The sequence below is a fragment of the Pyrus communis genome, chromosome 17 (assembly GCF_041283825.1).
Source record: "Pyrus communis isolate YQ-2024b chromosome 17, ASM4128382v1, whole genome shotgun sequence".
Classification (NCBI taxonomy): domain Eukaryota; kingdom Viridiplantae; phylum Streptophyta; class Magnoliopsida; order Rosales; family Rosaceae; genus Pyrus; species Pyrus communis.
In genome coordinates this window covers 5,514,557-5,528,605 of record NC_142581.1, presented here as the reverse complement: position 1 = coordinate 5,528,605, position 14,049 = coordinate 5,514,557, and the positions used below count along the sequence as shown (strand labels likewise).

Genomic DNA, 14,049 nt, shown 5'->3' with positions numbered 1-14,049 from the left:
CATTTTATACGAAGAGGCAAGGAGAGAAAATGTGTTCCAAGCGGATACAAGTAATAACATTAGCAGAATCACTTTTCAACCAAATACATACCAACCACGCTGATAAGAAAAATCAGTATAAAAAATAACTACTATTAATTCTGCCAAGAAAAATTGTGATGACTAGTACCTCAAGAAAACTACCAAAAAAGACCATGTCCATCCCTAAAAACTCCCCACAAGCAATAATACCAAGATTCCTTTTAGCTAAGGCATTAGTATTAAGCTTAAGCCAATTAAGGATATCAGAGTGGAGATCAAAGCACATGACGAATAATGTGAACCTTACGAGGGATGAGTTGAATACCTAAAGAATAAATAATACAATCTTCCAAACCCTTTTTTTTATTTTTTATTTTTTTATTTATCAGAAGATTTAATTGACATTCAGAGATGATGTAGAGAAACTGGGCGATCCTCGAAACTAAACTTATTGAGTCCTTTCAAAATAGTATTAACGATAAAAAATCCCACAAAAATGAAGATGAAAATGGAAAATAGAAAAAACTAGTTCTGAGACAAATAACAATCCACATATGTTGAATATTTTCTTAACTACTGGGTTAAATTTCTATGACAACACACGTGTCTCTTATATTTACAAAAGAGATTGAAGAAAAATGTGATTCTATTTAACAACGTAATAGGGCATTTTTATGTTTGTATCCAATGAACAGTATTTATAAGCAGTACTTTTTCTAGTGGCGACCAAGGCTCCAATTCCTTCATGATTCCAAAGCACAATTTAACAGTGGAAGCAACAACTCAAACAACTCATGTTCAATACTTCGATGCAGAACCTACCATATTGACATCAGAACGATCAAATTAACATATACTGAGACCACCGAACTCACATATAGCATATTGCGAGATGACAAAAAGTAAAAACTCAACTAAAGCGAGACTGTAAAACACAGATAATTCATATTGAATTTTGTAATTGTTACAAACACAAATTTATTGAAAATGTCCACCAGGCTACTCCACCTCTACAATGCTGGACTATCCAACACCTCCGACAACTTCACCACTCCCTAAAGAAATCCACAACAACCTCGAGTTAATCAAAGCAAGGTATGCATGTAAGAATATGAGTATGAGTATGAGAATGTATGTTATAGCCAACTATTTGGATTCAAATTGGTGCAAAGAAGTTTATTAGAAAAAGGTTTTGAATTGTTCAACACATAGGATTGAAACATGGTTTCCATCCTAGTTTTTGCAATCATAGGTTCGATCCTGTAGAATCTGACCCATTTTATCATTGAGGGAAATTGTTGGACAAGAATTTCTTGTCAATATTCCACTTGTATTCTAATAAAAGAGTGGATTGAACATGTGTGTGTGTGTGTGTGTAGTAGGCCTCTGCTCACACAAACTGCATGCTTGATTTTGGACTAAGATCTATTATTAGTGCAAGCATTAAGGTTTTGTAAGAGAATGAGAAATTTTGGTATAGAAGATTGGTGGCTTCATCATCTACTAACGTCTCTGCAAGGAAAAATGCACTATTTGATGCCTTCTATAACTTTTTCTTGATTGCTTCTACATGTTAGTTTGGTTCTTTGTGTATCGAGTTGTAATTTTCATACTTGTATGATACGTGATTCATAAGCTTAAGCTGTTGAATTATATTTTTTTAGGGTTTTTTTATTTTTTATTTTTATTTTATATCACAAATAGTTATTGAAATTGACCTACACCATCAAAATGGTCCTTGAAATTGAACATCGATCAATGTAGTTTCTGAAAATATATGTCGCAAATCAATGTGTTTCTTCCATCACAATTTGTTAAAAATTCTGTTAAATGATGATGTGGCACATAAATGGACCCCACAAGATTTACGAGTTTTTATTACAAATGGTCATCCTTGAAATTGACTCATACCTTCAAGATGGTCCCTGAAATTGAAAATCTATCAATGTAGTATCTGAAAATAAGTGTCACAAATCAATATAGTCAATCCGCCACAATTTTGTAATTTTTTTTATTATGTGTTGATGTGGGTTTAATAATTTAATAATTAATTAAAAAAATTGTCTAACTACTTTTTAGCACAATAGAATTTTGGGAGTCTTAATGAAACACTCATAGTACTATTCACTTTAACGTTAAAGACATTTTTACTATGAAAAATCACTCCTGATACTATTCACTTACAACAATATTTTGTCCTTTTAATTAAAACTAAAAGATTTTAGAACTTTTTGTTAATTTTCCTTAGATTTTTATTTTTATTTTATATTTTTTATTTATAGTAGGGCCTACTCTGAAGAAAGATTTCTTCCATAAATTCTTAATGGCACAAAGCTTAACCAAGGCCGAAGAGGGGTTTTGGAAATAATTTTCAACCAATAATAGAATAGCCTCAGTTAGAACGTTATTATCTCAAGCGAACCTTGCTGTTCTCTGCGTCATCAAATCACCAGGGGAGCGCCCAAAAAGCTCTCCAAAATTAAGGTTGTGAGAATGTTGATCGCCTAAATGTTAACGACGATGTCACTGAACTCATCCCCAATCCAAGCCGTCACTAAAGATGATCACGATCCAAGTCCAATTCGGTGAAGCGTGTCGAAGTGTGTAAAGATAAATGTATTGAGATTTTTTTTTTCTTCTAGAGAGTAGACAACGACGGCTACCATAGATGGAGGGTAGAGGAAGACTTGTGTGACCTATTTATATGTCACATCAGCATATAATAAATTTTTTGACAAAATTATGATGGAAAAACTATATTGATTTGAGACACTTACTTGCGGGACTATATTGGTCAATTTTCAATTTCAGGAACCATTTTGATGGTGTGGGTCAATTTTAAGAACCATTTTGATGTCGCGAGTCAATTTCAATGATCATTTGTGATTAAAAAACAAAATGACTCATGGGCCCATTTATGTGCCACATATGCAATTAACTGATGTGAAAATGTAACAATGGATTTAGTGTCCTACTAATACTGGCCTTTATCGTATTTTATCCATAGATTGACTAAGTTCATAAAAAAAGATAACGAAGACAAAATGAGTAAAGGAAAATTATTACAAATAAGTCATTTGAATGATGAACACACACACACACACATATATATATATATATATGCGTTCACTTATATAAAAATTTTGCGGCACTTATTTTCAAGGACTATATTGATTGATTTTCAATTTTAGAAACCATCTTGACGGTGAAAGTTAATTTCAAAGACTATTTATGATAAAAACCCTATTTTTTTTGTAAGTTTAGACTGTTTAGTCATAAAAGGCAACCAAAAGAAAAGACATATCCAACATGAACCCAAACCAGATGAGGTAGATAAAATAGAACATTGCCAAAATGTAACAACAGAAGATTCAAAGATTCTGGTTGCCAGACCAGATGTTTACAAATCCATGAGACTGAGAAAACGTGGAAAAGTTATAGGGACTTCCTCCTTCAATTAGTCCATGGAATCATCAATCATGGATAACACGACACACGCCGAATTATATATCGGCAGGCTTGTATTCCTTCAACATGATTAAGACTGTGTCCCTTATACTAGTCTCAACCTTCGTATTTGCAGGCGGCCTCCAAATATTCGGATTCACACTCAGTCAGTCTTGTGATATCTATTCTTTTATTCTATTAAGAGAAGAGAGGGCTTGTCAACTTTTTGCTCCCTTTTCTTCCAAGTTTGCCTTCACTTTTGAATACACAATGTTGACATGAGGAGGGTAAAATATATAGTAATTTTGTATCTTTTGAACTTTTTCCCCTTTTTTGCCTATTTTGCCCTCACTTTTGATACACAATATTTACATAAGGAGGGTAAAATAGTACATTAATATCGAAATATTTAAAGAAGATAAAAAATATGCACTTATTAAGAGAAATTATCCCACCATCATTTTTTCATACATGTAAGTGAAATCATGATATTTCTTGGATAGTTTGAATGAACTGAAGCGGTTGCGCTTGAGAAGAACGTGGGAGGAGGTGTACGGTTGTTCACACACACAAAATGTGTGCTCTTTGCTAGTATATAGTTATATAAACTGTGGTCATAAATCATGGACCATTTCCATATTCAGATAAGTACTAATAGGATTAATTGTGTTTGTTATGGCCACCAAGTACGTACCTATCTTTAGGTATACTTAATAAGCTATCATATTTTTTGTATAACAAACAATATTTCTACACAAAAGGGACGGGTATGGGCTTAGCCTCACAATAGGTTAGCAACAATGTGGTTCAAATTCGTCTTTAGCGAGAATTAAACCTAAGATCTCTCACTTACAAATGAAGATGAATATCACTAGATCGTAGTACTAAATAACAATTAGCTATCATATTCATACATAAAAAAGATAATAAAGATTAATAACGAAATAGTTATCAAACAAAGTTTAAATTTATATATTGTATTTGAATTGTTACGGGGTGAGATTTTCAAGCCAAATACGTGGACAATATAAATTGGGTGACACGGAGCACATGTGACCGTTGATCTTCACACATGAAATCTGAATTTGATATATATCATGAAGAAAGTTGAAGGTCCACCATAAAATTAATTGACAAAATGAAAAGTAACCCAACCTTTTGAAAGTCCTTACAAAATTTTTCATTTCACCAATATGAGACTTTTTTACCTTCATATCCTCACAGTTTCTTTGTGTCTACTCTGCTTCATTACGTTACACCTTGTGCTCGCGCAGAATAATCTGTTACCACGTTGAAAAGTCCATATGTCTGCCAGATACCCTTTGGCCCTCGGCATCAATAAATTTCTGTTACATGCGTATTACGTTAAGTAGGTTAACTAATTAGGAAGTATTTAGAACTGTAGTAGTGTGCTTGACCAGTAAGCACGAAGAACCAGTGCAGATTTTCATTAATAATTCATGATTAGAGTATACTGACTAACTTATTCTCAGTTGAATAAACACCACACACACATACACAAAACTGACTTATGCCAGCGAAAGAAGATAATGACATGATCGGTCGAATCTCTAAATTAATGTGGGACAACGCTTCCTACATGTAACAGTCATGAACTTAAAAACTTGGAAGGAAGGAAAAAAAAAAAAAAAAAAAAAAAAAAAAAGAAAAAAAAGAAAAAAAAAGAGAACTAGAATTTAGAACTAAACATTTTTTTTTTCTTCTCTAACAATTGATATTATCTACATTAAGAGGAGGGAGGTCGGACTTAGCCTCACAATGAGCTAGCAATAATGTGGTTCAAATTCGTCTTTGGTGAGAATTGAATCTAAGATTTTTCACTTATAAGTGAAGATGAATACTAGCAGATTGTAGTACTAAGTGACGCTAAACTTGTTTTAATTGAGCAAAATTTCCGTGTTTTAAACCGACTCTTGTTACAATATGTCTAATAATTTAGTAATACTCTATCTTATATTCTTAAAATTTAACCCCGCGCTAGATCGTGGATTAATTAGTTATACTCATTCAAATGGTGTGATAGAAAGTTTAGGATACTTACCTTGTAAGGATGGATTAAAAATTAATAATACAATAGTCACGACGAGAGGAAAAATTAAATCTAACAGAGTTATAATGCCTCCGTTGAGTGGGGCTATTGTGGACAGAAGCCAATACGGGAATGGCCATCGTGAAAACCATGCACCAATGGGTTGACTTCAACTGACACTAATGTCTCTGGCAATTGTATCGAAGCTTCGTCCGGGAACAAATGTGGACATGGATCAATTAGTATGCACATGCTTGTAGCTCTCTATAAATACCATAGAAATTATATGCTTGATCTGCAAGACATAACAAAAGCAAAAAAACAAGTGTGTGAGTACCTAAGTACCTGAGAGTGTGTGAGCATCTGAAAACACAATATTGCATGGATTCTCAAGAAATTTTGGTTAAGAATCTTGTAATCAAAGCCAAACAAGAATTGTTTTCACCGGATGTTGATCTTGTTTCTCTTGTTCCTCCATCTCCTTATGACATTGCGTGGCTGTCGATGATTCCGAATCCTCATCGAGGATCAGATGAACCCTTGTTCAAGGGATGCTTGGATTGGGTTCTCCAACACCAAACCACAAGTGGCTTTTGGGGAGATGATGACCATGTTCCAACCCTAGAATCCCTCACTTCAACTCTTGCTTGCATTGTTGCACTTGCCACATGGGATGTTGGCCATGATGCCATTCGGAAAGGTACGTAAAAAGATAATAGTTGATCAAATTTTGCAAACCCCGGAAAAATTTAATATCAAAAGGATAATGTAGAGAAACCAAAATTTTAAACCGAATTTGCAAAACAAATGATGTGTCACCAATAGGAAATAAACATGATAATTAACACTTAATTAATAATCCAATCATTAACAACCACATGATTTGGTTTTCCTAGCATTACTCATATCGAAAATACCTGTTTATGCAGTTGGAATAATTGGTTGTTGCAAATTTTTCTTATGTTTATTGCTTAGGGCTGGCATTCATCCATGCAAGTACAGAGAAGCTACTGCAAGAGCAAAACAATTATTTTCCTGAGTGGTTTGTGATTGTTTTCCCAGCAATGGTGGAACTTGCAGAGAACAAAGGACTGCATGTTCATTTTTCTCATGGTTCAACAGCGCCGGTAGAACAAGTCTTCCAAAAGAGATCAAAAATATTCCAAATGCATAGGTATATATAGTTTTTGGTTTTTATATTTTATTTAGAAATAAAGAGAAAATACAAGAAATGAAGAAAGTTGAGGTTCCACCATAAAACCTTTTATAAGCCCTTACAAGATTTCTCATTTCACCAACATGAGACTCTTTTACCTTCACATTCTCACGAAAAGAAGTTAGTGATGAACAAGGATAGAGGATTGATGACGGGTAAAATATGGAAGAAATACACATTAAATAATACACAACATGAAAACTGAAAACAAAAAACAATTTTATCATGGATTTTCATTTTTAGTTTGGTTTTCCCTTTCTATTGCATTACATGTGCATTTCTCCTCCTCCCTCCTCCCACTCTATTGCACTTTCTATCCATCTCTAGTAAGAAAAAACTTAAAAACTGAAGATGAAATATTTATCAAACCAAATCCTAAAATATTTAATCTAGTTTTTGTTGGGGCAGGTTGGTGCAAAGTAGTGATCAGCGACAGTATTGTTCACTAGAACTCATGCAATACCTGGAAGCTTTGCCTGAAGCATATGATATTAACCTCAATGAGACTCTACTGCTATGCCAAAGCGAGGAAGATGGGCTGTTAATCCAATCCCCATCAGCTATTGCATATGCTTTTATGAAGACAGGGCGTAAGGAATTTTTGTCCAAATTGAATTCTATTGTCCGAAGATGTGGGTTCTCAGGTACGTTTGACATGTATGCGCAATTCAACTCTATCCATTGCCAAAATTGAATTCACGTGGCCAACAATCCCAATAACGTCTGTTTTTGTTTTGTTTTTTTCCTTCCTATGACGTCTATGCTGCGTAATCTGCTGCCACCTGTACAAATATCATACGTGATAATTATCTATACTATCCTATCCTTATACACTTTGTGGATATGAATATCTCTTTTGTTTGTTTTTAAAATGAAATGAGAGAAGGGGATGTGAGAGTGGGAGGAGAGGTTTGTGTTTTTTGTTTTTTATTTTTTAATTCTAATGTTAAAATCATATGTAAGTGTGGCTTCACTAGAAAACAACAAAATTTAATTTTGTGAACTTACATTATTGTTCCTTCTTTTTTTTTTTTTTTTTTTTTTTTTTTTTTTTTTTTTTTGGATAGAAGATTAAATGGTCATCATCATCTTTGATTGACAAAAGAAATTATATTAATAGGTAATTTAGATAAACCTTTTGAAACACTTAAAATTTATCTTCTCCAATAAAGATTTTAAAAAAACAATGTAACATTAAAAAGGGTAAAATAGTAATTTAACTTGTACATGAGACCTACGTTTTTGGTGGTTATTATTATTAGTTTGGTTCGTGGTGGTGCGGTGCCTCTTCTCCGCTTTTCTGTATTCTGCCCTCTGTTCCGTACTGGCCACATGGCCACATGGACGGTCAAGGACAAAAGAAATTTCTGGAAAGAGATATGATTCTGGATTTTGAGGGAGGAGAGAAACATAGACGCCGTGGTCGCGTCGACAATTGTGAAAAAGGATGGGCAACTGTTAAAATGCAAATACCTATATAACCACACGATCTATTTCAACGGTCAATATAAATTGGTTTGTAGAATCCGAACACGTAGTCCGGAGAAAATCAGAGTCTGCACTGAGGTGGTTGGTGAAGGAAGGGGAAGATCGAGGTGGAGGCAAGAGAGAGGTTTTGTTAATGTTTTTTCTTGATTCAATAAATTTTTATTAATTTTATTAATATATTTATTTTAAAAGACTTTTTTGTTTTTAAGTAATTATTAATGAGGACAAATTTATCTTTAAGAAAATATTTTTAGGTGATGTCAGCCTTCAACGAGTTATGTGAAAGTTTCAGATAGTGTTAGTATAATGTTTCAGATGTGCGGAATTTTTGTGAAAACATGATAATTAAGCTTGAAAGGGTGTTTTTGGTATACAGTTGACCAAAAAAATTGTTACTAAATTACAAAAGAACTTTATATTTTAGTTGATTAAGAGCATTCGTTATTGTTTCATATTATCCTGTTTGATTCCCCCCCTCTCTCTCTCTCTCTCTCCAGGCGCCCAAACACCGGGGGGGGGGGGGGTGTATTTTATATGTAATGTAAATTATCCCTGGTAAAACAAAATGACAAATTAACCACATCAACTCAGAGTAAGACAATTCTGGTATATGTGTACAGTTCCTGCGATCTACCCCATGGATGAAGACATTCTAAGGGTTTGTCTTGTTAATCGGATTGAAAGGCTGGGACTGGCAGAGCATTTCATGGCGGAGATAACAAGTATGCTGGGACAACTTTACAGGTGATGACCTAATATTCATCATTAAGCAATATATGCACACTATTGATCTTGTTGGTTAAATTTTTTGTTTGAAAAATTGATCTGGTTGGTTAAATTTTTATTATAAAAAAAAAAAAAAAAAAAAAAAAAGAAGTTACATCAGCTGCAAGGAGCCAAAGAACAAGGAAAAGCATACCATGCCACTGCAACTATATAAAGATTCAATCGCGTTTCGACTGCTCAGACTACATGGTTATACAGTATCTCCTTGTAAGGATCAATTAATACTTAAATTCTGATATGTACATGCTTTCAAATGTATCTTTTTGTGATGACTTTGATATCTGGTTGTTGATAGCCTTGTTACGATGTTGTAGTCAGTTTATTTATTGATTTAGATACCAAAATTTGTTAATATTTGTAGGGAAGTTCTGCTGGTTCCTTCATGATGAAGATGTAATGGTGTACATAGAAAAGCACCATGAAATTTTTCTGAGTGCCATGTATAATGTATACCGGGCAACTGATGTGACCTTTACAGGAGAAAGTCAGCTTGAGGATGTTAAAAAATTCTGTAAAAGAATACTAGAAAAGGATACATTAAAAGATTCTAAGAATTTGCACGACCAGGTATATGTTCAACCATTATAATTAATTATTTAATCGTCCCCTGATTAATTTTGTTGCATATCTCCCTTGAGTAGATTAAGCATGAAATTAGTATTCCATGGCTTGCTCGGTTGGATCATCTGGAGCACAGGAAGTTCATTGAGATGAAAGAGCCTGTTGGTCCATGGATAGGAAAAGGCTTATCCTGCAGGTAATTAAATTAGTACTAATTAATCGAACAGATCAAGGCAGTTAAATCTCTGATTAAGCAGTTTAATTTATTAATACCTCGCAGATTATCATGTCAAACCAATACCATGCTACTACAACTCGCCATGGAGAATTACACACTACGGCAGTCCATGTTCAGAAATGAATTAAGGGAATTAGAAAGGTTCGTACTCGCTCTCTACACTTTCACTTACTTCCATTTTTTTAAATTTTAACCGGAATTAATTAACCATGAAAACCTTTTTCTTTTTCTTTTTCTGTTTTGGGTGAAAAATTAATCATGCAGGTGGTCAAAGGACATCGGTCTTGTTGACATGGGGTTTGCTCGACAGAAAACCGCATACTGTTATTTTGCCGTTGCTTCAACAACATCACATTCTTCCCTGTCATATGTACGGCTCGCAGTTGTGAAAGCTGCAGTCCTTGTTACAGTTGCTGATGATTTTTTTGACAAGGAAGGTTCGATGAATGAATTGGAAGCTCTTGCCAATGCAGTCGCGAGGTACAATATATTAACACATGATTTTTGTGTGCGCCGGTTATATAAAATTTGTCATGCATTATATAAATTGTTATGTGTTGGATCTCACGTACATGTCCTAAGATGGAAGTTATATATAATCCGCGCATAGAAATTTAAAGTAACGCATGTTATTGTTTTTAGCTAGTTAAATGTGTACATCATACAGATGGCAAGAAAAAGAACTGGATGGACATGGAAAAGCTATATTCAAGGCTCTAAAAGATTTTGTTGAAGACATTTCTTGGCAATTCTTCAAACAAAATGGATATGATATAAAGAGTAATCTTCAGGATCTAGTAAGATTTTTGGTAAAATAATTTAGTTGACATAAATGTAAAAAAATAATAAAATGTGTTACTTATTCTTCTTTTGTACTCTTTGCCGAATGAATTTAGTGGCATCAAACATTTGTAAGCTGGTTAAAGGAAGCAGAATGGAGTAGAAATGGGCCTCCCTTGTCAATTGTTGAGTACCTCCAAGTAGCCAAAAGCTCTATTGCTTCACAGACTATTCTTCTTACAGCTGCTCTTCTGCTTAATACGCCTCCAAAATCAGAGACCCTCAAATCCCCTCAAAGTCATCCACTTACAGATTCACTTATGCTTTTGACACGGCTATTGAACGAAATTCAAAGCTATCAGGTATATGAGGAGAAATTTTTAATGTAACCGTTATACTGTCATATGATATTATTAATACATCTTTTATGGTGAACACTAGAATTATTATATTAGGGACCTAGGTTATATCACTAATAAAACATGGTTTGACAAAAATGAATAAATGCACATAAATAGACTAAAGATAACTTCACATGGCGGTGGGATAATCTCTCGGACGAGAAATTCATAATGACCACATTCTTGATTAGCACCATGTTAATTTAATATAATCTTAATCAATGGGGAAAATTGAAATTAATGATTTCATTGCAGAAGGAGCAAGAGGAGGGGAAGCCAAACCTTGTTCTGCTACACATGAAGGGAAATCCCAAATTGGGGGCTGAAGAATCAATTGGGATTATACAGAAGATATTGGATGAAAAGAAGAAGGAGTTTCTAAAACAGGCTCTGGGGATTAAGGGCATCAACGGTGATGATATGCCAGAGGCATGCAAAGAACTCCACCTCTCCTGCCTCAAAGCCTTTCAGATGTTTTTCAATTCTACAAATGTATATGACTCCCCAACAGAATTGCTTGCTGACATCAACAAAGCAATTTATGATCCCTTGAAAATGGATGCACAAGGAATATTAAAGAAGGATAAAACTAAAAGTTTGGCTAACTATGGAAAATCCCAGACTACTTGTGTAGTGAAAGTCCAGGGGAACTCAAGGAAAGAATTTGTGGCCAAACCTTACTTTGGATACGAGGTCTTGGCATTTCAGCTGAGAAAACCAACTATTTTTTCGACATTCCGGAATTCCAAGGTTTGCATCTATTCCGGCTACTGGGGTTAACACTCCTTTAGCTTCATGCACTCGTCGTATAAGTGCAGAAATAAATTATAAATTATTCTGTTTGTAAAGTGATGAATAAAAAGATGACTGCGAAAGTGGCTAGTTAGTCATCACTTGTTCAGAATAAATCTCATATTCTTCACCTTAATGTGCTTATAAATAAATTGGATTGCTTCCCAACCTTTATATTACCAATTAATTTTAATGTAGAGCTTATTATATCTGGCAATATACATGTTTGTGTTTGTGTTGATGTATAATACTTTTTAAGGAAAACTAATGAAAATGACTTAAAAACTTCGAGTTTTAACGATAAGGACAAAATAAAAGGTAATATGAATAGTATCAAGATTGATTTTTTTAGTATAAAAATATGATTTTTTGTTAAAATAAATATTACTGGAATTTTTTCGTTAAAATTTCCTAATTTTTATGAGTTGAATTGTACCTCTTATATATAAAAATAATTTCTTTGTGAGTGGAATTGTACCTCTTGCAGCCCCAGTTAGTTAGTACGAAACCCAACTAAAAGCGGACATGTTAGAATTGCATTGCTTTGTCCACCTTTAAAAGCAAATGAAATTCTTTCAACATGGACTCCACGCTGACTTTTCTCACTCATTTGGTGGGTATCCAAAAATATCAAATGACCAGTACCACTTCAATGCCAAAAAATTAAACAATAAAATTAAAAGGTTTTTTTATTCAAAATAGTCTCTGAGATTTGCATAACACATCACTTTGATCACTGAGATTGAAAATCAATAGAAATGGGCCTTGAGATTGTCCATCATCTATTATTTTGGTTATTCTGCTAAAAACTTTGTTAAGTATCCTGAAACTTTTGGCCAGAAGTTTGGGCAATTTTCAAAGCTTTGTAATTCAATCGTTTCTTAACCAAATTCGACCTATAATATATCAAAATGAAGATAGGAAAGTGTAGAACAAGATTATATACATTTGGAAGTCCAATGGTTACCGGAGATGGTCGTAAAATAGCCTGAAAGGTGACTGGTCCGTCGGAAAACTGAAAAACTCGCTGAAACCGGGTAAAGTTCAAACGTTCATAACTTATTCAATACTCAACAAAATCGAGTGATTCAAAAATGAAAAGCATACTTCTCGACAAGAAGAAGAGAATGGTACTTTATAGAAGGCTAACTCGTTGTGGTTTGGCCGGACAATGGTTTGAAAATGGCTGTCTTGATAGTCCAGTTAGCCAGTTTCGAGCCGTTTCTAGGATAAACCACGACGAGTTAGCCTTCAAAAAAGTTACCATTTTCTTATTCTCGATGAGAAGTATGGTTTTTGTTTTTGAATCACTCAATTTTGTTGAGTATTGAAGAAGTTATGAACGTTTAAAATTTACCCAATTTTTGGTGAGTTTTCCCGCCGACCAGTAGTTTTCAGGCTATTTTCTGGCCATCTTCGGCAACCATTGGGCTTCAAAATAGGTATAATCTTGTTCTACACTTTCCTATCTTCATTTGATATATTATGGGTCGAATTTGGTTAAGAAACAATTGAGTTACGAAGCTTTGAAAATTGCCCAAACTTCTGGCCAAGAGCTCGGGGACACTTAACAGAATTTTTAACGAAAAGATCAAAATAATGGATGGTGGACAATCTCAGGAACCATTTCTATTGATTTTCAATCTCATGGACCAAAGTGATGTGTTATGCAAATCTCAAGGACCATTTTGGCTTAAAAGCCAAATTAAAATGCACAAGAATAATATTTTAAGAAATAAAGTTATTTAAGTTGGTGTCTCAAATTTGAGGGTCACTAATATCAGTGGCATCCAACTAAAAAGACACAAAAAATGCTAAGAGTGCTTGCGTTATGACTGTAGTCACCAATTGCAAGTAGTGTGCAAACATTAGTGTCGTATAGCAATAATTCTCGTAGTATCGTTCTCCTAACCAAAGCGCGCGCAACTACTTCCGCCAAGGTTTGCAAGCCGCCACGCACAATTATTCTTCCAATGTTTGTGCGTCAAATAGTTGATCATCAAATGGAAAGTACATACATTGCCAAACTAAGCGTAGGCACATTCAAGAAGTCATCACCCATATCTTACTTTCTTCTCATGGACACGGCAAGCGACCTTACATGGATCCAATGCCAAGGATGCAATGATCCAGGACACCGTTGCTTTGTTTAATAATTCACAATCCTCTTCTTATCAGAGAATTGCTTGTGGAGTTGTGGTAGCCACCCACTTTGCCGTTGCGAAATATGCTAGGGAAACTTTTGCTCATACCATGAAGAGTATGGTAG

At 34.2% G+C, this 14,049-nt stretch overlaps 1 protein-coding gene across 1 annotated transcript; it reads left to right on the top strand.

The window, feature by feature from the left end:
- The first annotated feature begins 5,839 nt into the window (after nucleotides 1-5,839).
- On the top strand, nucleotides 5,840-11,872 carry LOC137749349 (S-linalool synthase-like). Its single transcript, XM_088689452.1, has 12 exons — nucleotides 5,840-6,218; nucleotides 6,494-6,692; nucleotides 7,143-7,378; nucleotides 8,843-8,966; nucleotides 9,097-9,215; nucleotides 9,370-9,575; nucleotides 9,650-9,765; nucleotides 9,850-9,948; nucleotides 10,072-10,287; nucleotides 10,475-10,604; nucleotides 10,704-10,949; nucleotides 11,244-11,872. The coding sequence occupies exons 1-12, from the start codon at nucleotides 5,900-5,902 to the stop codon at nucleotides 11,766-11,768; spliced, it is 2,535 nt and encodes an 844-aa protein (XP_088545578.1). The 5' UTR covers nucleotides 5,840-5,899; the 3' UTR covers nucleotides 11,769-11,872.
- Nucleotides 11,873-14,049: the final 2,177 nt, after the last annotated feature.